The sequence below is a fragment of the Nerophis ophidion genome, linkage group LG11, assembly GCF_033978795.1.
Source record: "Nerophis ophidion isolate RoL-2023_Sa linkage group LG11, RoL_Noph_v1.0, whole genome shotgun sequence".
NCBI lineage: Eukaryota > Metazoa > Chordata > Actinopteri > Syngnathiformes > Syngnathidae > Nerophis > Nerophis ophidion.
The window spans coordinates 42,580,850-42,604,130 of NC_084621.1; the positions used below are offsets into that span (position 1 = coordinate 42,580,850).

General features: G+C 41.9%; 1 protein-coding gene across 1 annotated transcript; it reads right to left on the reverse strand.

Moving 5' to 3' along the window:
• Positions 1-23,281, reverse strand: si:dkey-79d12.5 (maternal B9.15 protein). Its single transcript, XM_061916035.1, has 5 exons — positions 23,099-23,281; positions 6,733-6,910; positions 2,821-2,958; positions 2,423-2,729; positions 1-1,003 (listed from the first exon to the last, which is right to left on the reverse strand). The coding sequence occupies exons 2-5, from the start codon at positions 6,903-6,905 to the stop codon at positions 830-832; spliced, it is 792 nt and encodes a 263-aa protein (XP_061772019.1). The 5' UTR covers positions 6,906-6,910; positions 23,099-23,281; the 3' UTR covers positions 1-829.

A 23,281-nucleotide genomic window follows, 5' to 3' on the forward strand; every position in this document is an offset into this window, starting at 1 on the left:
AACTTTTTCAGAATTGATTTAATATTTGAAGATGGAAACTGCCATATAGAACAATAACAGATTCATCTGAAACAAAGCAAATACTTTACTGTATAGACAGTAAATACAATATATACAAAAAATTAAATAACAGTACATGAAATTCAGTAGTGCCTTTTTATATCAAGACTAAAGGGCAGGAATAATTAAATTGCTAGGGTAATAATTTACAGTAAAAATAACAATAGTGATACACATTACGCTGGCAGAATAATAAAACCTGCATATTATCCGAGTTAAATTAGCAATACAGTATAAAGCAGCTTTGGTCAATGAAAAACTATACAGTCTGTAATGTGTTCTATCACAGTTCACATGTGGCCAAATACAATTTAACAAGAAAACAGCAAAAATAAACCATTAAGATCAGTCTGTTGTGCAGTTTGGTTATTTACAGTTCATAGGTATAAAATGCATTCTACTATACAGATAGTGTAACTACAAGAGATTAAAACCCTGAATCACATTTTGATGAAATGTGTGCACAGTGGACCACTACTCTGCAGCATTTGTGGGGGAAAAAAATATTTTGGCATCAAATATATTGCAGACATTTCCTGAGCTTGAACAAGCACCCGGTATTTCAAGCCTCTTAATGTGTGATCATTAGAAGTGCAGATTTGGCAATTTCAGCAGGAACTGTAATGAGAACATTTCATTAGAAAAAAAAAAAATGCAAAATGGAAATCTAGAATGTGCAAGGGATAAATAAATGAAAGTTTTTCTCCTGGACAGAGTTAGCTACACCAGGGGGTGGGGTTAGGCCGTTTGACCCTTTACCGACACCCCATTAATGAAGAGCGGCCAGAGGAAGGATGAAATGAGGAGGAGGTTGTGGTAAGACGTAGAAACCAAAGACTTGAGGCTGTGGCGGAGCTCTGTGTGTGCAAACTGGGGGCAGGTACTGGTACTGGTGGGGCCACATTGGTGCCGGATGGAAGAAATACCGAGGGTTTGCTGGAACCTGAAAATTGAAAAGACATTAATACAGTTGAATAAATATCCTACCCCTGTAACAGTTATTTACTATACAGCTCACATTTCCAACATACTCAATTTAAGCTCCCAGGCATGTGCCAAGGGAAAGCTTGGAGGATTCTCAGCTTGCTGCATTTCTCCGCAACGCTGTGTAATTACCTATCAGTCAGGCAGGCTAATGTTTGCTGGCGCCTATTGTGGTTATCGTTATTAAATAATATTGACAATTTGTCAAAAGACAACTTGTCACTTATGTGACACTGAAAAATTATTTCAAAGTTGTATGCATGTGGTTGACAACCACAACATACCCCACTTGGTGTTAGGGACTTAAACGATAATGATAACTGCGCTAAAACTCCAATTGTTTAATATTACCGTTTTAAACTAAAATTATTGATAAACCGTGATTAAAAACTGTGGAGTGTAGTTGCTGTGATCTGTGTGGAGGTGAGCAGGGGGGAGGTTTTATTTTCTTATTATTAATGCACAAATGTTAATGCAATTTCTATGATGATGCGCATTTATTCGGAAAAAAAGAATGATGTTGTTAATGGCAAGCAAAAAAAAAATGTCTCAACTCTTTTCCCTGTTTACGTATTAAATGGCCATTAAAAGCATTTTATCTGATCACTCGAATAAAAAATCTATTTTCTACCGCTTATTCCCTTCTGAGTTGCGAGGGGCGCTGGAACCTATCTCAGCTACATTCGGGCGGAAGGCGGGATACACCCTGGACAAGTCGCCACCTCATCGCAGGGCCAACACAGATAGACAACATTCACACACTAGGGCCAATTTAGTGTTGCCAATCAACCTATCCCCAGGTGAATGTCTTTGGAGGTGGGAGGAAGCCGGAGTACCCAGAGGGAACCCACGCGCGCAGGATCGAACCCAGGACCTTCGTATTGTGAGGGAGACACACTAACGCCCCTCTTCCACCGTGCTGCCCAAAAAAATAAATGATATATTACTAAATTCATCGATAGCAGCAGTCCTAAGACACACACAATTTGCATACAACTTTAACAGGTACCAGAACTACAAATCCTCTCTATCAAATTAAAGGTCTATGAATCCCCACATTGAAACACAAATCAATGCATCAATGTATTCCACATTACATCTTCTAGATTATCTCATGGAGCTTCTCATACACTAAAGATGCATGTTTTCAAAAAGGAGTTGCAGCAACTTGAGAAAAAGGAAAGAACATTATGCTCCAGAGTTGTTCTCTCTAACAAGGAAACTGTGTCTTTTATTGCCCACTCCTTTAAAGTTTAATGGATGTAAGTAAAGTATTTTTTGTGTTGTCCTTACAAGGTTATACTCATTCTAACAATTCCAATGACCAATGAAACAGACCCTTTTTGGTTGTGTGTAAGATACAAGCAATATAACCTACCATGTTTTTGCTGTATCGGAATTTATTTGCTGCGTCTTTGCGGCCTTTCCAAGTCCTGGCCAGAGGTGGTATAACTTCGCCCATAGCCCACGCCTTCTTGACAATCTTTTCTTTTTCTGGCTCTTCTTGCTTCTCCTTACTCTTTGTCTCCTCCTCTGTGTCGCTGGATGCTGCAGAGCCGCAGTCAGATGACGTAGCAGAGTGATAATCTGAAGTGTCTAGGTTCAACACGGCCTTTTCTTCCTTTGTGCCTTCTTCTTTATCACTGAAACAGGCTACTGTGAACGGATGGCTATTTTCTCCAGATCTGTGGAGGGAGGGGGGCGGGTTATTATACGCACTCACATTCTCACCAGCTTTCATTCAAGTGTCATATTGCATCTTAGACAGTGACTCACCTCGCGCACACCTTGAGTGGGTCGATCCACACAGTGACCTGCGGAGGAAGACTTAGATCACTGGTTGTGAGCTCACACTCCTCACACGCCTTAAGGAGCGCCTCATCATGGGGCATCCATTTATTTATCCGGATACATCTGAAACACAAAGAAACGGTGATGCTTCAGATCGCATTACAGATGTATGCAATTCCTGTTGGTAGAACTATGTTATTTTTAAAGCGGTCAAAAAATAAGGTAACTCATAGGCAATGGGTTATATTGGTATAGCGCCTTTCTACCTTCAAGGTACTTAAACCGCACTGACACTTTCCACATTCACACACACATTTACCCACTGATGACGGCAGCTGCCATGCAAGGGCCTAACCAAGAGCAATCAGGAGCAAGGGTGAAGTGTCTTTCCCAAAGACACAACAGACATGACCAGCCGGAGATCGAACCAGGAACCCTCAGGTTGCTGACACAGCCGCTCTACCAACCAAGCCACACCATACAGTCACACAATGTATTTAGATTGTTTACAAATTATTTTTTACGAGAATTTATTTTGAGCCCCTTTACATTAACAGTGAATGGTTACCAGAAAGGCGGCGTAGGTTTTTAAGGTCAGTGATCAGATCAGTGCATACAAAAGCAAAAATTTGATTCAAAATGAACGCAGACAGGACTTTAGAGAATTTTTTTAATAAAACCAACTTTAGCAGCAATGGTCTCATCTGTGGCCACATTATTGATATCTTTAGTTCATTTGGAATCCTTTTATGCTTGAAACTGCTTAATTTAGGCCCAAAACACACAGAATATGTGGCATTTATTTCAGCCCCCCAGAAATCTGCGAAAGCGAGAAGCCGCGAACTGTGAAGAGCAATGTGGCGAGGGACGACTGTATATGCATTAAGTTGAATGTGCCAGTCTTGTCTTTTGTAGAGCCTTACAAAGTGTTTAAACTATAAGTAATGTACTTATTACACATTTACGGTTTGATTACAACATGCATGTTTAGTTGTATTTTTGATAAATACATTTGGAGATGTCGCCATGTAAAATCACAAATGCCAATCAATAGCATATAAATGGCATATCCAATGTAAATTAGCATCGAGCTAAAACGTTTTTAAAAGTGCTTTCTATCATGCACACTTTTTGGTTGGCATTGAAAATGGCGACATTTATTTGACAGGGACAGTGTACATTAATAGGCATTACTATCAATGTAACAGAATTAGCCATAAGGCTATTTCACATCCGTTGTAGTAGGACCGATGCAAAAAATTATCAACCTAAATAATGATTAGACAACAAAAGTTCATAAAAAAAAAGTCCATCAGTGCGATGAGCAACAGTAGCCAATAACATACGAATATACATTATCTTATCATTTAGCTTCAGTGTACATCAGAAATCACCCAATAAATACAAAAACAAGTACACGTATTCAGTTATGATAAAATATAAAATTTAGACTATAAGCTGTTGGCTCTCCTCTCAAAAATGCATCTAAAACATTACGTTGAGGCAGTCTGCTATGAGCCCTGTGATGAGATGGCGACTTGTCCAGGGTGTACCCTGCCTTCCGCCAGAAACGCAGCTGGGATAGGCTCCAGCGACCCCGAAAGGGACAAGCGGTAGAAAATGGATGGATGCTATGAATGTGTACTCTACAGAGCAAATACCCAGAATCCTTTGCATCCGTGATAATTCCTGAATATATTTTACAGCCCCGCGCCCCCAACCCCGCTCACCGACGCGGGGGGGTTTGCTGCTAGCGGGGTGTATAAAATAGTCCGGAAGTTTCATGGATGCAAAGGATTCTGGGTATTTGTTGTGTTACTGTGAGGATGTTCTCCCGAAATGTGTTTGTCATTCTTGTTTGGTGTGGCTTCACAGCGTGGCGCATATTACTAAGAGTGTTAAAATTGTTTATATCACAACCATTAGTGTACTCTGTGTCACCCAGTATGCCTTGCAGTCGTGTGCGTGTGTCTGCGGAAGCCACACACAACATGATGCTGGACTGACAAGTAGATCGCATATGCTGTAGAAGATGACAAAGCCGATGGCTTCATAGCACGCCCTAATACTTATTAACTGGGTGACTGCCGGCAGTCATTCTAGAGAATGTTTGCGTCTCCTATTGTCTTGTTCGCATTGTGACACGGGTTCTAAATGGCTCTTTGAATGGTAAAGGATACCGATCCCAGAACCATGTATTTCAAATATTTCCGAATGGTTCAACCGCCACCCGCCCGAATCTAATTAAAATCTATTTTTTCGTCATGTCGCGGATGAGACCGCAAACCGCGCATCTCTAGTTTATATGTATTTCATAGTGCTGCTACATTTTTTGTACTACAACAAATTTTCTGTACTACTAATTGTTTTCTTTTAGTAGCACCAGTGCTAAAAGTGAAAAAGTTAAGCTCAAAATACTGTATGCATTATCGCAGGTGGGGTCATATTGACCGCACCCGAGCCACGCCCCCACCACCACAGGTATCTTGGCAGTATGGGAGAAACCCTGAGTTATGCTAGGTGTTTGTGCCCACTAAGACTGGTAATACCACAAACTTGTATGACCACCGTTATTGTGAAGTGCCAAATGTGATTTTAGAATTTAGTTTACATTTATTATTTTCCATAGTTATGTTGACCTTTTGTTTCTGCCTTAATAACTGAGGGATTATAATCAGAGTAAGGTTAAATTTGAAATCAAAATGCTGACATTAAATATATTTTATCTCGGTTCTATTTTTAGATAGGTCATGGGCAAAAAATGATCAATTATATTGTGCCGAACGTGACAAACGGTAGAAAAATGGATGGCTAGATGGATGGACGGAAGGATATAAAACCCTTGTATCAAGGTTATTAAAATACGTAATGAGGAGGGCCGCAGTTTCAAGAGATCACAGACTCTGGGACCGGACATCGAAATGTGGTTGTTTCGTCAGAAAGGGCCCCCGCAGGTTATATTATTTTGAGACTGCGTTTACTTAATTATAAAGTAAACACATAGGCTTTCCCAGTGCACTGTCAATAACCTCCTTATTCTGCCCTCGCTACTCGTTTGCAGCGTGTGCAGATAGTAAAAGCATGAAGAAAAAGAAGCTCCAGTTTTTCTTGAGGACTGATCTTCCTTTTGAATTATTTGCCTTCCTTAGTCTGGTTTTTTACACTTCTTCCTTCAGTTAGGTTTGTAAGACTGAAAACAAAGATAAAATAAATATAAAAAAGTATAAAGTCCATAGTGTATTTTACATAATCACTTATCACCATTAGTGTTGTCACTCACGGCTGGTCAAATTGAGTGCTACATGTATTAAACGAGCATTACTCTCAAATATCAACACGATCACAAAACGAAGTCAGCAATCTCAATACAAAATAAACTAAATATCTTCATGCACAAATTATATCTACTTACAAATATCTGACCAAGGATCGTGATGAAGCTTACACGCTGGGATTTCTACCATTGTTGCTGCTTGTCGTTTAAAACGTCCGCAAGGAAACAATGACTTGAGCACTTGCTTGGGGCAGAACATTCATACTTTGTTGTCCAGCCATTGTTAAGTCTGATTTTTGCAATTTATTTAGATTTTTTTTCTAGGATTGAATGAGTAGTCTTATTTTACTCACCCCAATGCTGCTTCACTGTGAAACATATGCCTTGCTGTTGCCCCATGCGGGGTGGCTGGAGTGCTATATGCATGATCAACCCTAATTAATGGTTTCATTAGGCCTATTTGAGTGATGTTCAGCAGGCCGAATGAAAAGCTTTGGCGGGCCGAACGTGGCCCGTGGGCTGCCAGTTGAATAGATCAGCCTTATATCGTGACACAGTTTTTAGCTGTATTGTCCGGCCCTAAATTCCACAAGACATTTTTTTAACATACAACGTCTATTAACCTGAACGCCTGTCCTTTGTTTGGGCTGTCTGGGTACCAGTGGTCCTCAAACTTGTCCAATAATAGTTTCTGGAGCTTCTCCGCAAACAACTGCGCTTTTGCGTCATCAAGCTTGCCACTTGCGACAGCCAGACGTTTGAAGAAGTTGACTCCGGCCTTCACCTCTCTCTTCATGGTGCCTGTGAAGACAGATGAGAAATCACTTACACTTGCACTTGTCAACAACTTAACTGTTTTATGAGAGTGAAATGTTGTGTGTTAACTGACAGACTGCACTTGTGAACAACTTAACTGTTTTTTGTGTGCGTGTAATGTTATGTCTTGTTTACTGGCGGATGCGTGTGCAAAATTCTTTCCCATGATGACATAATAGCTTCAGAGTAGGGTGGAGGAGCATGACCTATTATAGGAGACAACAAATGTATCTGCACAGTTGCCCATGAGCCTTGGATGCATTTCTGTCATGCATTCCTTAAGTTTTGAGCTAATTATGTCCTCTGACATTTCATTAAGTACAACCACACAATCTCAAGAGATCTAATAGAGTAACTGCTTTCATAAAGATGCTCAGTTATGATTGTCGAACCAATAATTATGACCAAACAGATCTACACCCTTGCAAATTGTAACTACATTACAAACTCCACTTCATCTACATTATATTGTAAGTCCAATGTGAAACAGAACAGAAGCAACCGAGCCTGGGCCAAAGAACACTTGAATGAAAACAAACAAGGACGCAAACTTCCCCACCCCCACACAACTATTATGACCTGCACACTGAGCAAGTTGTTTATCTTCTGATAGTGCGTCTGTTTGAGGCAGGCGCCAGTGTCAGCTCGACCGGGGGAGAGGAGCGCGTTGACGAGAAAGGCCAAAGCGACTCACTCCTACGGCACCGCCAAACGGTCTGAGAAACACTAATCCTGATGCGCCTGATGGAATGTGACACCATGGTCTTTTGGTTATTAGGTCTTTGCAGCATGCCACTCATTATTGAGTGTGCATGTGAAGAAAAAATACACATTATAATCTTTTACAAAACTCAACCAAAATATACCTCAAAGGTCTAAAAAACTTGGGAGTTATGACGTGTGGGGGCGTCAGCAAATCTTGCAAGATTGTAACTTAAAAGGTCTGATAAAAACCATAGAAGCAGAAGTACAACTTAAATGTGACATTAAAAGGGTCTGGCTCACTTCAAACTTCATTCATCAAACATCAACTACATACACAAAATTAATGTTTAAAAGGAGCCATATGTAATAATGTCAAGTCACCATTAAATGGCCCTGATAGACATTAATAAATCATGTTCTTTTCGAACACCTTTATAATTGATAATGGTAGTTCAGCCAGGATATGCTCATTCCTTATATTTACAGCCCCGAAATCTTGTTACTGTTTTCATTTCAATGTCCCACCATCCAGTGTTTGACAAATTATGACCTTTGTCAATTTGTCACATATAGGTTGCCAGTTACGCACTGCCCTCTTTGTCGAGCTACTGCTGCAGTTACTAAACATGTCAGACCTTAGAATTTATTCATGACAAAGCCAGGAACAAAACGTGGATATGTATCAGGGATGCCTTTGAAAGATGGAGACGATTGAAGGCAGACTTCTTCATCTGACGCCAAACTTGCTAATAATTTTCACCTTGAGGAGGTACGTTTTTACATTTACATTTTCTTATTACTTGTAATAAACGGCAATGGACATTTCGTATGTAAACTGTATTGTCCAATACAGTCTATGATCTTGTCTAACAAAGTTAGTATGTTCGTGCAACAAATGCTTAGTGTGATGTTCCTAGTGTAATGCTTAGCATGCTGGCATGGTCAATGACGCATCGACATACAGGCTAACGGGGCAAATACACGCCCGTTAGCCTGTATGTCGACGTGTCATCCAACTGACAGGGCAAAATATACTTTTGACAAATAAAACCTATTTTGATATGGGTCGTTTCAGTGCCTATTCTGTTCTCAATATGCTGATACGTTGAAGAAATGGGCGCCAATATTAACACGGCTTTCATCACGGCAATGTGAAACGTATGGAGACAGCCAAATTACATGATAAAATAATTCCTCATTCGTGTAGCCTATAGGCATATCTTTGCTAATATGCTCTACTTATTATTTACAGTACAACCACTGCTTGCGTTGGTTGTTTAACATTATTACACTACACGAGGGATGTAAGGATAAAATGCAGACAAACTCCAGACTTAAAACTGCGAATGACAACCACACGTTAGTAAGAGTCACGGACTGTGTAGGGCATGACTGCCCAAACAAAGTGAAATTGTGCTTAATACGCCACGGGGCAAACATTTTAAGCATACAGCACTTATATGTGAAGACCCCAAAAGGGACAAGCGGTAGAAGATGGATGGATGGAGTTTAGCCCCATACCACCATGTTTAAAGAGGTGGAGATGGTCACACTGGATAAATGGTAACTAATTAGCCTTGTGAACATGGTATCAATTATTGCATTAACTTGATTTATGTGAGCATTAAATGTATATTCATGGAGGGCAAAATTTGACCCTCGACACCCACTTAGGGCAACCTTGGTCTAGTGCTAGTTCGCTAGGTAGCTTAAACGCCAACATGAATACAAGAAACATAAGAGACATTCTTTCCTCAAAGGGGATTTGCACTTAAAAAAAAGCCTATCATTCACAAACCTATGTGAGACAATAACACACTTTTTGTATATTCTAAATCCCCAAAACACGCTGTAAAACCTCTAAAAAAAAAAACCTCAAATAATACTCTATTTACTTGGTGTGGCCTGTTAATGACCAAGCACGGGCAACATTATTATTATTTTTTATTATTATTATTACAATAAGAACTAACACCAAGCAACTATATTTAATAACAAGGTGCTTTGATTACCGAGGTAGCTCTTTACACACTGAGCTGCTGCTATGTCCCAGAGATTGGAAAAGTTTGTGGTAGATTATAAATCATGACTTGTACAGTAGTGGCCATAAACCGAAAAGTTGGTGTTTATTAACCACAGTGCTTTTTCACCCGAGGAGTGAGAATTATGATGAATTCATCATAAAAAACAGGGAACACAAGTGCTGAAAGATAAACATCTCATCAGCCAGCATCCCAGTAAAAGTGGACATTTTTCTGAATGTTTTTAATATGTTCGTAGTGTGTATTTCTTTTTTAGCACCAGTGTTAAATTTCTTTGGTAACATTTGTCTTAGTATCAACATCCTATTTTCCCCTAATGAAAATAATGAGTTAACTATAACAAAAATGCACATTGACAAAAATTATTACAAAATTAAATGACATTTTCATTGACGAAAAATGTTGACAAACAAAATTCAATCATATTTAATTGTGCATTGTTGGGTTGGACAAGCTTTTAAGTCTGTAACAGCTCACATATGAAAGAGGGGTTGGCGGATAGGTGCAAAGGATAGCCAATCAGATGTTTTCCTTGTAAGATGAAGAAGTTGAATTTCTCACCGTGAAAACAATAATGTGCGATTCAACGTGTTCCACATTGTAAAGTGTACACCTGAAGGACACATTTTATTTTTGAGGCTACATGCTTCTGCTCTCCTGCATTCATAAACAAATTATGATGAAAGCATGCATTGTAATTACGATGGAGTTGAGTTTGAGTTTATTTTGAAAATGCAAGCATACAACATGATACATCCCAATTTTCAGTTTCTCTTATCAACATGTTTGAAAAAAGAGTAGGAAGAAGCACAACTTATTTAATCCTATCCCTTGTCTTTTACATAACAATTGCTAAAACTTTTGTTCACTTCCTGTTCTCAATTTATTCACAATATACTCCATAAGTAATCACAATAAAAAATAAATAACTACTCGGTGAAGTAAGTTACATTTCATCGGGTGAGGGAAGAAGCTAAATGGATGAATGGATGGAGAGATGAGTAAAGATCCATCCATCATCTTCCACTTATCCGAGGTCGGGTCGCGGAGGCAGCAGCCTAAGCAGGGAAGCCCAGACTTCCCTATCTCCAGCCACTTCGTCTAGCTCTTCCCGGGGGATCCCGAGGCGTTCCCAGGCCAGCCGGGAGACAGTCTTCCCAACGTGTCCTGGGTCTTCCCCGTGGCCTCCTACCAGCTGGACGTGCCCTAAACACCTCCCTAGGGAGGCGTTCGGGTGGCATCCTGACCAGATGCCCGAACCACTTCATCTGGCTCCTCTCGATGTGGAGGAGCAGCGGCTTTACGTTGAGCTCCTCCCGGATGGCAGAGCTTCTCACCCTATCTCTAAGGGAGAGCCCCGCCACCCGGCGGAGGAAACTCATTTCGGCCGCTTGTACCCGTGATCTTATCCTTTCGGTCATGACCCAAAGCTCATGACCATAGGTGAGGATGGGAACGTAGATCGACCGGTAAATTGAGAGCTTTGCCTTCCGGTTCAGCTCCTTCTTCACCACAACGGATCGATACAACGTCCGCATTACTGAAGACGCCGCACCGATCCGCCTGTCGATCTCATGATCCACTCTTCCCCCACTCGTGAACAAGACTCCTAGGTACTTGAACTCCTCCACTTGGGGCAGGGTCTCCTCCCCAACCCGGAGATGGCACTCCACCCTTTTCCGGACGAGAACCATGGACTCGGACTTGGAGGTGCTGATTCTCATTCCGGTCGCTTCACACTCGGCTGCGAACCGATCCAGTGAGAGCTGAAGATCCCGGCCAGATGAAGCCATCAGGACTACATCGTCTGCAAAAAGCAGAGACCTAATCCCGTGGCCACCAAACCGGAACCCCTCAACGCCTTGGCTGCGCCTAGAAATTCTGTCCATAAAAGTTATGAACAGAATCGGTGACAAAGGACAGCCTTGGCGGAGTCCAACCCTCACTGGAAACGTGTCCGACTTACTGCCAGCAATGCGGACCAAGCTCTGACACTGATCATACAGGGAGCGGACTGCTACAATAAGACAGTCCGATACCCCATACTCTCTGAGCACTCCCCACAGGACTTCCCGAGGGACACGGTCGAACGCCTTCTCCAAGTCCACAAAGCACATGTAGACTGGTTGGGCAAACTCCCATGCACCCTCAAGAACCCTGCCGAGAGTATAGAGCTGGTCCACAGTTCCACGACCAGGACGAAAACCACACTGTTCCTCCTGAATCCGAGGTTCGACTATCCGGCGAAGCCTCCTCTCAAGTACACCTGAATAAACCTTACCGGGAAGGCTGAGGAGTGTGATCCCACGATAGTTGGAACACACCCTCCGGTCCCCCTTCTTAAAGAGAGGGACCACCACCCCGGTCTGCCAATCCAGAGGTACCGCCCCCGATGTCCACGCGATGCTGCAGAGTCTTGTCAACCAAGACAGCCCCACAGCATCCAGAGCCTTAAGGAACTCCGGGCGGATCTCATCCACCCCCGGGGCCTTGCCGCCGAGGAGCTTTTTAACTACCTCAGCGACCTCAGCCCCAGAAATAGGAGAGTCCACTACAGATTCCCCAGGCACCGCTTCCTCAAAGAAAGACGTGTTGGTGGGATTGAGGAGGTCTTCGAAGTATTCCCTCCACCGATCCACAACATCCGCAGTCGAAGTCAGCAGAACACCATCCGCACCATACACGGTGTTGATAGTGCACTGCTTCCCCTTCCTGAGGCGCCGTATGATGGTCCAGAATCGCTTCGAAGCCGTCCGGAAGTCGTTTTCCATGGCTTCCCCGAACTCTTCCCATGTCCGAGTTTTTGCCTCCGCGACCGCTAAAGCTGCACACCGCTTGGCCCGTCGGTACCCGTCCACTGCCTCCGGAGTCCTATGAGCCAAAAGAACCCGATAGGACTCCTTCTTCAGCTTGACGGCATCCCTCACTGCTGGTGTCCACCAACGGGTTCTGGGATTACCGCCACGACAGGCACCAACAACCTTGCGGCCACAGCTCCAATCAGCCGCCTCGACAATAGAGGTTCGGAACATGGTCCACTCGGACTCAATGTCCCGCACCTCCCTCGTGACATGTTCAAAGTTCTCCCGGAGGTGTGAATTGAAACTCTCTCTGACAGGAGACTCTGCCAGACGTTCCCAGCAGACCCTCACAATGCGCTTGGGCCTGCCAGGTCTGTCCGGCATCCTCCCCCACCATCGCAGCCAACTCACCACCAGGTGGTGATCGGTAGAAAGCTCCGCCCCTCTCTTCACCCGAGTGTCCAAAACATAAGGCCGCAAATCCGATGACACAACTACAAAGTCGATCATGGAACTGCGGCCTAGGGTGTCCTGGTGCCAAGTGCACATATGGACACCCTTATGTTTGAACATGGTGTTTGTTATGGACAATCCGTGACGAGCACAAAAGTCCAATAACAAAACACCACTCGGGTTTAGATCCGGGCGACCATTCTTCCCAATCACGCCTCTCCAGGTTTCACTGTCGTTGCCAACATGAGCGTTGAAGTCCCCCAGTAGGACAAGGGAATCACCCGGAGGAGCACTTTCCAGTACTCCCTCGAGTGTACCCAAAAAGGGTGGGTATTCTGAACTGCTGTTTGGTGCGTAAGCACAAACAACAGTCAGGACCCGTCCCCCCACCCGAAGGCGAAGGGAAGCTACCCTCTCGTCCACTGGGTTGAACTCAAACGTGCAGGCTTTGAGCCGGGGGGCAACGAGAATTGCCACCCCAGCCCGTCGCCTCTCACTGCCGGCAACGCCAGAGTGGAAGAGGGTCCAGTCCCTCTCGAGAGAACTGGTTCCAGAGCCCTTGCTGTGCGTCGAGGTGAGTCCGACTATATCCAGCCGGAACTTCTCTACCTCGCGCACTAGCTCAGGCTCCTTCCCCCCCAGTGAGGTGACGTTCCACGTCCCAAGAGCTAGCTTCTGTAGCCGAGGATCGGACCGCCAAGTGCCCTGCCTTCGGCTGCCGCCCAGCTCACAATGCACCCGACCTCTATGGCCCCTCCTATGAGTGGTGAGCCCATTGGAGGGATGACCCACGTTGCCTCTTCGGGCTGTGCCCGGCCGGGCCCCATTATTTTGAAAATGAATGGATGGATGAAATAAATTCAAAATGTTTATCATGGTTCTTGTTTGTATTTTGTTAACACTTTACGCATAAAGAGTTTCTTGAAGTGGATCATATTAGTACAAGTTTTGATTGCTTTGCTTAATCCATTTCATGATTTAATTCCACATACAGATATGCTGAAGGTCTAAGTGTTGTACGTGCATACAAATGTTTTAAATTACATTTTTCTCTGATTATATTTCTCCTCTTTTTTGAGAAGAATTGTTGTATATTCTTGGGTAGCAGGTTATGTTTGCTTTGTGTATAATTTTAGCTATTTGCAAATTCACTATGTCATGGAATTTCGGTATTTTTGATTCAATAAAGGGTCTGTATGTTCTCTATATCCAACATTATGTATTAATCTAATTGATCTTTTTTGTAACACTGTTAATGAATAAAGTGTACTTCTATAGTTATTTCCACATATTTCTGCACAATAACTCAGATATGGTAACTCTAGCGAGCAGTAGAGAATATAAAGTTATTTTTGGTCTAGAACATCCATCCATCCATCCATTTTCTACCGCTTATTCCCTTTCGGGGTCGCGGGGGGCTCTGGCGCCTATCTCAGTTACAATCTGGCGGAAGGCGGGGTACACCCAGGACAAGTCGCCACCTCATCGCAGGGCCAACACAGATAGACAGACAACATTCACACTCACATTCACACACTAGGGCCAATTTAGTGTTGCCAATCAACCTATCCCCAGGTGCATGTCTTTGGAAGTGGGAGGAAGCCGGAGTACCCGAAGGGAACCCACGCTTTCACGGGGAGAACATGCAAACTCCACACAGAAAGATCCCGAGCCTGGATTTGAACCCAGGACTGCAGGACTTTCGTATTGTGAGGCAGACGCACTAACCCCTCTGCCACCGTCAAGCCCCGTTCCAGAACATGTTTTGCTTTATTCATTGTTGATGCCTTTCTTGCAACTTTATGTTGCATATTTTTTACATGAGATTTCCAGTTCAATTTACGTTGCATATTTTTTACATGAGATTTCCAGTTCAATTTACCATCAATCATTGTACCTAGAAATTTGGTTGCATTTACTCTCTCAATTTCTATTCCATCTATTTGTATTTGTGTTTGAGTTTATCGTCTACTATTACCAAATAGCTTTATTTTAGTTTTACTAAGATTCAAAGATAGCCTGTTTTTGTCAAACCATATTTTTGTTTATTTCTTATGTTATTATTTGTATTAGCTTGTGTGTGTACTCTCCTGAACAAAATGCTCTCATATCATCCGCAAATAATACTAACTTTATATCTTTTGTAACTTTACTTACGTCATTTATATAGAGATTGAATAATTTTGGAACGAATATTGATCCCTGAGGTACACCACAGGATATATTTAGCGTTGTAGAGGTCTGTTCGTGTAGCTTCACGTATTGTTTCCTGTTTGATAAATAACTTATAATCCAGTTTAAGACCACCCTCTGATACTATATTGTTCTAGTTTTTTGATTAAAATATTGTGATTGTGTCAAATGCTTTTGTCATATCCATAAACACTGCTGCCACACATTTTTTTACTATCTATTGCATTTGTAATTTCTTCTGCAATTTCAATTAAAGCCATCGAAGTTCAAACATTAGCTCTGTATCCATATTGGTTCTCAGAGTATTCTGATTTTTTTTGTGTATTGTGACATTTCACAAGACACTTCTAATAAAGATTTGATTAACTTATGTCGCAGGTGTGATTCACTACAATAGGGCCCCACAGCACACTGTATTCCAATTACAATACCACAACATTGGATATTGTTCAGATAAGTTAAATTTAAGAACTTCCCTAAAAGCAACACTGGAGATGACTGACGTGCGCATTTTCCACGCATGTGTTCTAGGTCGCGTCGTGCCGGTGGACGGAGGGGGTCTTAAACGGTGGCATTGTTGTGTATGGACACGGATAAGGTTAGGTGCGATTTAGCCTGGATAACCCTTTCCGGCTTAGTGTAAACGGGGCCTAAATTGCAGTGTTTTAGGAATGGTTGAAAAGACAGTGTTATATGTGGGAAATAGGTGGTGTGCCAGATTACCTCCTCTGTTCAGGCCAGACCACCTCCTTTGTTCAGGGATGGCTTCCCTCACTACTCTTTCATAACAATATATGAATCAGTGCCTTCATTATTACACTGGATAGCATACACCAAACTGTTTTTGTGGGTGTCGGGTGTCAGGTCTTTAGGATGCACTAGTCTCTGTCTCATCGTGTTGCCTGGTTTCAAGTGGACTGGGAGCTTGTGTTGGTTAAAAATGATTCTGAGATTTTCAGATATACCTGATACATATGAAATGACAATAGTTTAGCATATGTCACCTTTTCCTGCTCGTCCACTCTGTTGTTATTTCTGGAACTAGATAAACTTTTCACAAATGCCCAGCTGGGATAAACACAGATTTTGAGGGGTCTGTGACATTCCTATTTCCCTGTCTTTTCAACCATTCATTAAAGACTCTGCAATTTAGCCTTTAACAGTAGTTGGAAACATTCTAGTCACAGAAGGTGACCAGGATACCATTGATGCAATTAGTTTACTACTAAAAGGAATGCCAACGTTCTGCCACAATACCTTAACGCGAGGGGACATTACACTTTCACGACTGCCGTTGGCTTTGACAGTAGGATTGCTCGTTTGCAACAAAGCTGTTGTTTTTCTCGCTACAATAGGGCAAAACCATCCTTGCCCAGGAACACCCTCCTGGTTTTTGCCTTATAAATATTTAGGGGTTTGGCACCAGCTGCTAGACTAGATCTGACCAATCTAAGTCTATGAGCATGAACTGATTCAGCCTACTTGGATCAGAGGTAAAACGTCTCTTAAGACCAACCAAACAGTCCAGTTGCGATTGATTGAATGCCCTGAGATTACAATGACCTGAAAGAATGATAACATACATAGACAAAGCTGTCGTTTCTCACTATGATTATTAGTAAGGGTTGTTAATGTAAATAATGTTGCGCCCAAAAGTGATAGCAATGCTTAGAATGGGCAAAATACAGTAAATATTACATGTCATTATAAATGTGCCTGTTACTACATTACATACATACAGTGAGCCGAAAAAGTATTTAGTCAGCCACTGATTGTGCAAGTTCTCCCACTTAAAGTGATGACAGAGGTCTGTAAGTTTCATCATAGGTACACTTCAACTGTGAGAGACAGAATGTAAACAAAAATCGAGGAAGTCACATTGTAGGAATTTTAAAGAATGTATTTGTAAATTATGGTGGAAAATAAGTATTTGGTCAACCATTTAAAGCTCTCACTGATGGAAGGTTTTGGCTCAAAATCTCTCGATACATGGCCCCATTCATTCTTTCCTTAACACGGATCAATCGTCCTGTCCCCTTAGCAGAAAAACAGCCCCAAAGCATGATGTTTCCACCCCCATGCTTCACAGTAGGTGTGGTGTTCTTGGGATGCAACTCAGTATTCTTCTTCCTCCAAACACGACAAGTTGAGTTTTTACCAAAAAGTTCTATTTTGGTTTCATCTGACCACATGACATTCTCCCAATCCTCTGCTTTATCATCCATGTATCCATTTTGGTATAAACTCAACTCGTCGTGTTTGGAGGAAGAAGAATACTGCGTTGCATCCCAAGAAAACCACACCCACTGTGAAGCATGGGGGTGGAAAAATCATGCTTTGGGGCTGTTTTTCTGCAAAGGGGAAAGGACTATTGATTCGTGTTAGGGAAAGAATGACTGGGGCCATGTATTGTGAGATTTTGAGCCAAAACTTCCTTCCATCATTGAGAGCTCTCTCACAGTTGAAGTGTACCTATGATGAAAATTACAGACCTCTGTCATCATTTTAAGTGGGAGACCTTGCACAATCGGTGGCTGACAAAATACTTTTTTGCCCCACTGTATTTACAGCGAGTGTATGAAACATTATTGGAGGTTTTTGGATCATATCCCATTACAGTCCATTGATAACTGCCTTTTGCTAAGTTTTTTTTTCCTGATTTGGAATGCACAAAAAATACAATATATGAGTATGTCAGTACGCCTGTGATCAAAGGCTGTATAAAATAAGCTTTATTAATTGTGTTACTATCACACAAGGATTGTAAATAATAAACACAATTTCAAAACAAGTGCAGTTTCCCTTTAAAACGCCACTAAACAGCTTCCTGTTTTCTCTCCATTATGTGTGTCAGGCCTAATATGAGCAAGTACTCTTACTTTAATTAACCAATTACTTAAATTAATTCACTTCACATTTTGTTTTGAGAGCAGCCTCACAAAAGGACAGTGTTTGCCTTACACAGTTCGATGATATGCTGTTGGCTGTGATGCAACCCCCTCAGAATCAGTGGGCCTTGGCCCTAAGGCATGAGAAGCAATAAAATGGACCAAAACATGGATCAAGAGAGAAACATGTTTGGTCTCATTTTTTGGGGGGGGGTGGACATTTTTTTTTTTTAAATAAATGAAATTGTCTACCGCAACTTATTTTTATGTAAACTGGGTAGGTAGCGCATCAAGTTGTTGACATAAGCTTGTTTTGCACCACTTCGCAAACAAAATAAGCCTATCCTGGCGCTTGGTTGTTCATCTTGCTACATACCTGGCCTGTCACTTGTAGCACTGATAGATAACTTGTTTATTTCCCTTGCTTCTCAACTTTCAGATAAAGGCAACCTTGTACTTGAATTTGCCCTGGAGCTGCGTAAATGTAACTGAAAACAGATAAAATGTGGCTGATGAAATAATTTGAGTGTGGGATTACAATGTGTCGAGATTTTTTCATCAGGTACAACATATTTATAGAAGTGAGTAGGCCTTAGAACACAATATATCAATCAATGTGTATTTATATAGACCTCAAGCACACGTGTCTCAAAATTATCGCACATAGGACAAGGAACAATGGTGTGAAAGAGGAAAGGGGGGTTGTGCATTGTCAGCAGAATTGTATCCTTGTTTACATGCGTTGGATCCCCTTTTGTTTAAGCTTGGTAGCAACATACTTGTTCCACTACTTCACTTTCAAGCTTGCTCAACCCTACGGCTGCACGATTAAAAGAAAAACTAAATGCGATTTTTCTCACCAGAATTGTGATCACAATATGCAATGATCCACTTTTAAAAATATTTTTCTGCATTAGTGCAAATTAAACAGATGTGATGTCTATCATTCACAATCCCTATACAAGGCAAGGACACAATGTTCTTTTTTATGCATTCTAAGTCGGACACAAATGAATACATAAAAAGTCCGCTAACAATGTAGTCAATGGGGGCTCTCTGTTTTGCCACAAAACCTTCTAAATCCATCCATCCATTTTCTACCGCTTATTCCCTTTTTAGGGTCACGGGGGGCGCTGGCGCCTATCTCAGCTACAATTGGGCGGAAGGCGGGGTACACCCTGGACAAGCCGCCACCTCATCGCAGGGCCAACACAGATAGACAGACAACATTCACACACTAGGGCCAATTTAGTGTTGCCAATCAACCTATCCCCAGGTAAATGTCTTTGGAAGTGGGAGGAAGCCGTAGCATTCACACTCACACACTAGGGCCAATTTAGTGTTGCCAATCAACCTATCCCCAGGTAAATGTCTTTGGAAGTGGGAGGAAGCCGGAGTAGCTGGAGGGAACCCACGCATTCACGGGGAGAACATGCAAACTCCACACAGAAAGATCCCGAGCCTGGGATTGAACCCAAGACTGCAGGACCTTCGTATTGTGAGGCAGACACACTAACCCCTCTGGCACCGTGAAGCCCCAACCCTCTAAACAACCATCTAGATATATTTACACATATCGTGACCTGAATATTACCCAAATATTAGCGATGTTATTATAAACGCTAACACAGACAAACTATTTCTTAGCAGTGCAATGATAACAGACAGTGAAGTAAGTAGCACTCTGCTGCCTCTCCTGCATCATCGCGTCGAGTCAAAGTTATTTTAGATTGTAAATAATGCCTCTCATCTGGGTATTAGGAAAATTTAGCCATAAAATCTGCAAGTTGTTCATCTGTGACATTCAATGTGTACCCGGAGATGGAGACAAACACACACAAACGAAGAGGGTGTCTGCAGGGAGACTTTTAAGTTAAAGCACCAATGATTGTCACACACACACTAGGTGTGGTGAAATTTGTCCACTGCTTCACCCATCCCCTTGATCACCCCCTGGGAAGTGAGGGGAGTAGTGGGCAGCAGCGGTGCCGCGGCCTGGAATCATTTATGGTGATTTAACCCATAATTCCAACCCTTGATGCCGAGTGCCAAGCAGGGAGGCAATGGGTCGACTTCCCTCAGACACTGCGCGTCAACACCTTCGACTATCAGGTAATATTAAACTCACTAAAACACTAGCAACACAATAGAAAGATAAGGGATTTCCCAAAATTAAAGGCCTACTGAATCCCACTATTACCGACCACGCAGTCTGATAGTTTATATATCAATGATGAAATCTTAACATTGCAACAGAAGCCAATACGACCGGTTTAGTATACTAAATTGCAATTTTAAATTTCCCGCGAAGTATCCTGTTGAAAACATCGCGGAAAGATGACGCGTATGATGACGCGTGCGCTTGACGTCATCCGGTGGTAGCAGACATGTTCTCCCAGCACCGATCATGGCTAAAAGAAGTCTGTTTTTATCGCATAAATACACAGTATTCTGGACTTCTGTGTTGCTGAATATTTTGCAATATGTTCAACTAATAATGTAGACTACAAAGAAGAAAGATGTTGGTGGAAAGTGGTGTATTGCAGCCGGCTGTAGCAACACAAACACAGCCGGTGTTTCTTTGTTTAAATTCCCTAAAGATGACGGTGAAGCTTTATTATGGAACAGAGCGGTCAAGCGAACATGGTTCTCTACCACATGTCAACGGCAGGTTTCGGTGAGAAAATTGTGGTATTAAGTCGGGTCTTACAGTAGACATGAGCGGAGCTTGTGCCGTTCCTCCTTTCTTGGCTCCTCTGTGGCTTTCCTCAGAGACACTGGCGGTCACCACACCCCTCCGATTTTCAGGTATGACTATATAATCTCACTAAAACACTAGTAACACAATTAGCAGATAAGGGATTTTCCAGAATTATCCTAGTAAATGTGTCTAATAACATCTCAATCGCTCCCACTGCCCTCGTCTTTTTTTTATTTTTATCGTCATTCACTCTAACTATCCTCATCCACGAATCTTTCATCCTCACTCAAACTAATGGGGAAATTGTCGCTTTCTCGGTCCGAATCGCTCTAGCTGCTGGTGGCCATGAGTGTAAACAATGTGAAGATGTGAGGAGGTATACAACTAGTGACGTCATGCGCACATCGTCTGCTACTTCCGGTACAGGCAAGGCTTATTTATTAGCGACCAAAAGATGAGAAAATTGTGGTATTAGGTCGGCTCTTACCGTAGACATGAGCAGAGCTTGTGCCGTTCCTCCTGTGCTGCGAATTTCTTGGCTCCTCCGTGGCTTCCCTCAGAGACACTGGCGGTCACTACACCCCTCCGACTTTCAGGTATGACTATATATTCTCACTAAAACACTAGTAACACAATAAGCAGATAAGGGATTTTCCAGAATTATCCTAGTAAATGTGTCGAATGACATCTAAAATCGCTCCCACTGCCCTCGTCTTTTTTTTCCTTCTCGTCCTTCACTCTAACTATCCTCATCCACGAATCGTTCATCCTCGCTCAAATTAATGGGTAAATTGTCGCTTTCTCGGTCCGAATCGCTCTAGCTGCTGGTAGCCATGATTGTAAACAATGTGAGGAGGTCTACAACCAGTGACGTCCCGAGCACATTGTCTGCTACTTCCGGTACAGGCAAGGCATTATTATTAGCGACCAAAAGTTGCGAACTTTATCGTCGATGTTCTCTACTAAATCCTTTCAGCAAAAATATGGTAACATTGCGAAATGATCAAGTATGACCCATAGAATGGACCTGCTATCCCCATTTAAATGATAAAATCTCATTTCAGTAGGCCTTTAAATGTAACTTTGATATTGGGTTTCACTATGTAAAGTGCTATATAAATATGATTCAATTCACTTCAAGAACCAATCAAGTTTGTAGATTGAGGTTTCACTGGATTTTTTAAAATTTTTAGAACATGCATTTCTAAAAATGTTAAAATAAAAAGCCACCCTGCTTTACTTATTTAGGATAGACAAAAGTCTTTGATCTTCTGATTACAATAGTAAAAAAACACTGATGAGAAATTCCCTAAATTTTGATTTTTTTCAAAAATATTCTAAATAGCTATTTTTTCTCTTCATTTTTTGGGGTTGAATTTTGGATTTTAAATAGTGGAAATTGAAGATAAACTATGTTTGAAAATTTAGTTTTCGTTTTTTGTGTCTTTTCTCCTCTTTTAAACCGTTCAATTAAGTGTTTTTTTCCATCATTTATTCTCTACAAAAAACCTTCCATAAAATGAAAAAAATGTACGACGGAATGACAGACAGAAATACCCATTTATATATATATATATATATATAAATGGGTATTTCTCTCTCTCTCGACTCTAGAGAGAGAGAGAGAGAGAGAGAGAGAGAGAGAGAGAGAGAGAGAGAGAGAGAGAGAGAGAGAGAGAGAGAGAGAGAGGGAGAGAGAGAGAGGGAGAGAGAGAGAGAGAGAGCGAGAGAGAGAGCGAGAGAGAGAGAGAGAGCGAGAGAGAGAGAGAGAGAGAGGTATTTATTAAAGGTAAATTGAGTAAATTGGCTATTTGGCAATTTATTTAAGTGTGTATCAAACTGGTAGCCCTTCGCATTAATCAGTCCCCAAGAAGTAGCTCTTGGTTTCAAAAAGGTTGGTGACCCCCTGATGTACACGCTAACAAATAATTCTAAAAGTTTTGTGACAAAGCGATGTGTTAGTATTACACGTTTTGGTTCCTGCTTAATGGTATCGTGAGGGGGTAGCACTTCGTAAACCACTGTACTAATCACCCGGCAAACTTGTTCAGGTATCAAAGAAAAGAAGATAAAAGACAACTACGAAGCAGCAACACGTGTCGGTGCTCGGACGTTGAGAAGCGAGAAAAATACAAAACGTATACTTTTTGTCTTTCATGCCAAGGCGGAAACCCCCCAGTTAGTGGGAGCTGGCAGTAGTGCATCATAAATAAACTACTTTATGAGACACATCAAAGAACATAAAACATCTTAATGTGCATGCAACTTCTTTGTTCCCATGTTCTTAAGTACATAGAAAATAATCTTAAATATGTAATACAAATGTTGGTAAGCGAGTTAAAATAAAAAAGAAACATTGGAAAAGATTGAACAAAAGCTCTACAACTTACCGTTGAGTAGAATAGTTTTAAGCGGTCACGGTGGTGTGATGTCGTGGCTGTGTGTTGCCTCTCTGCGCTGATGAGTGGAAGTGAGTTGGAGTTATTGTGCTCTGCACATATTGCTTCCTTCTTCTCGCCTTGTGTGCAAGCAAATGCAACATTACCGTCAATGTGACTCACTTCCGCCCACGA

Coding starts and splice junctions, on each gene's coding strand:
- si:dkey-79d12.5 (XM_061916035.1), bottom strand. CDS start 6,905: ATGAAGAGAGAGGTGAAGGCCGGAGTCAACTTCTTCAAACGTCTGGCT. Junction 2,959..6,732: donor AACAAAGGACAGGCGTTCAG/GTTAATAGACGT, acceptor TTTGTGTTTCAG/ATGTATCCGGATAAATAAAT. Junction 1,004..2,422: donor TCCGATACAGCAAAAACATG/GTAGGTTATATT, acceptor TTCAATTTTCAG/GTTCCAGCAAACCCTCGGTA.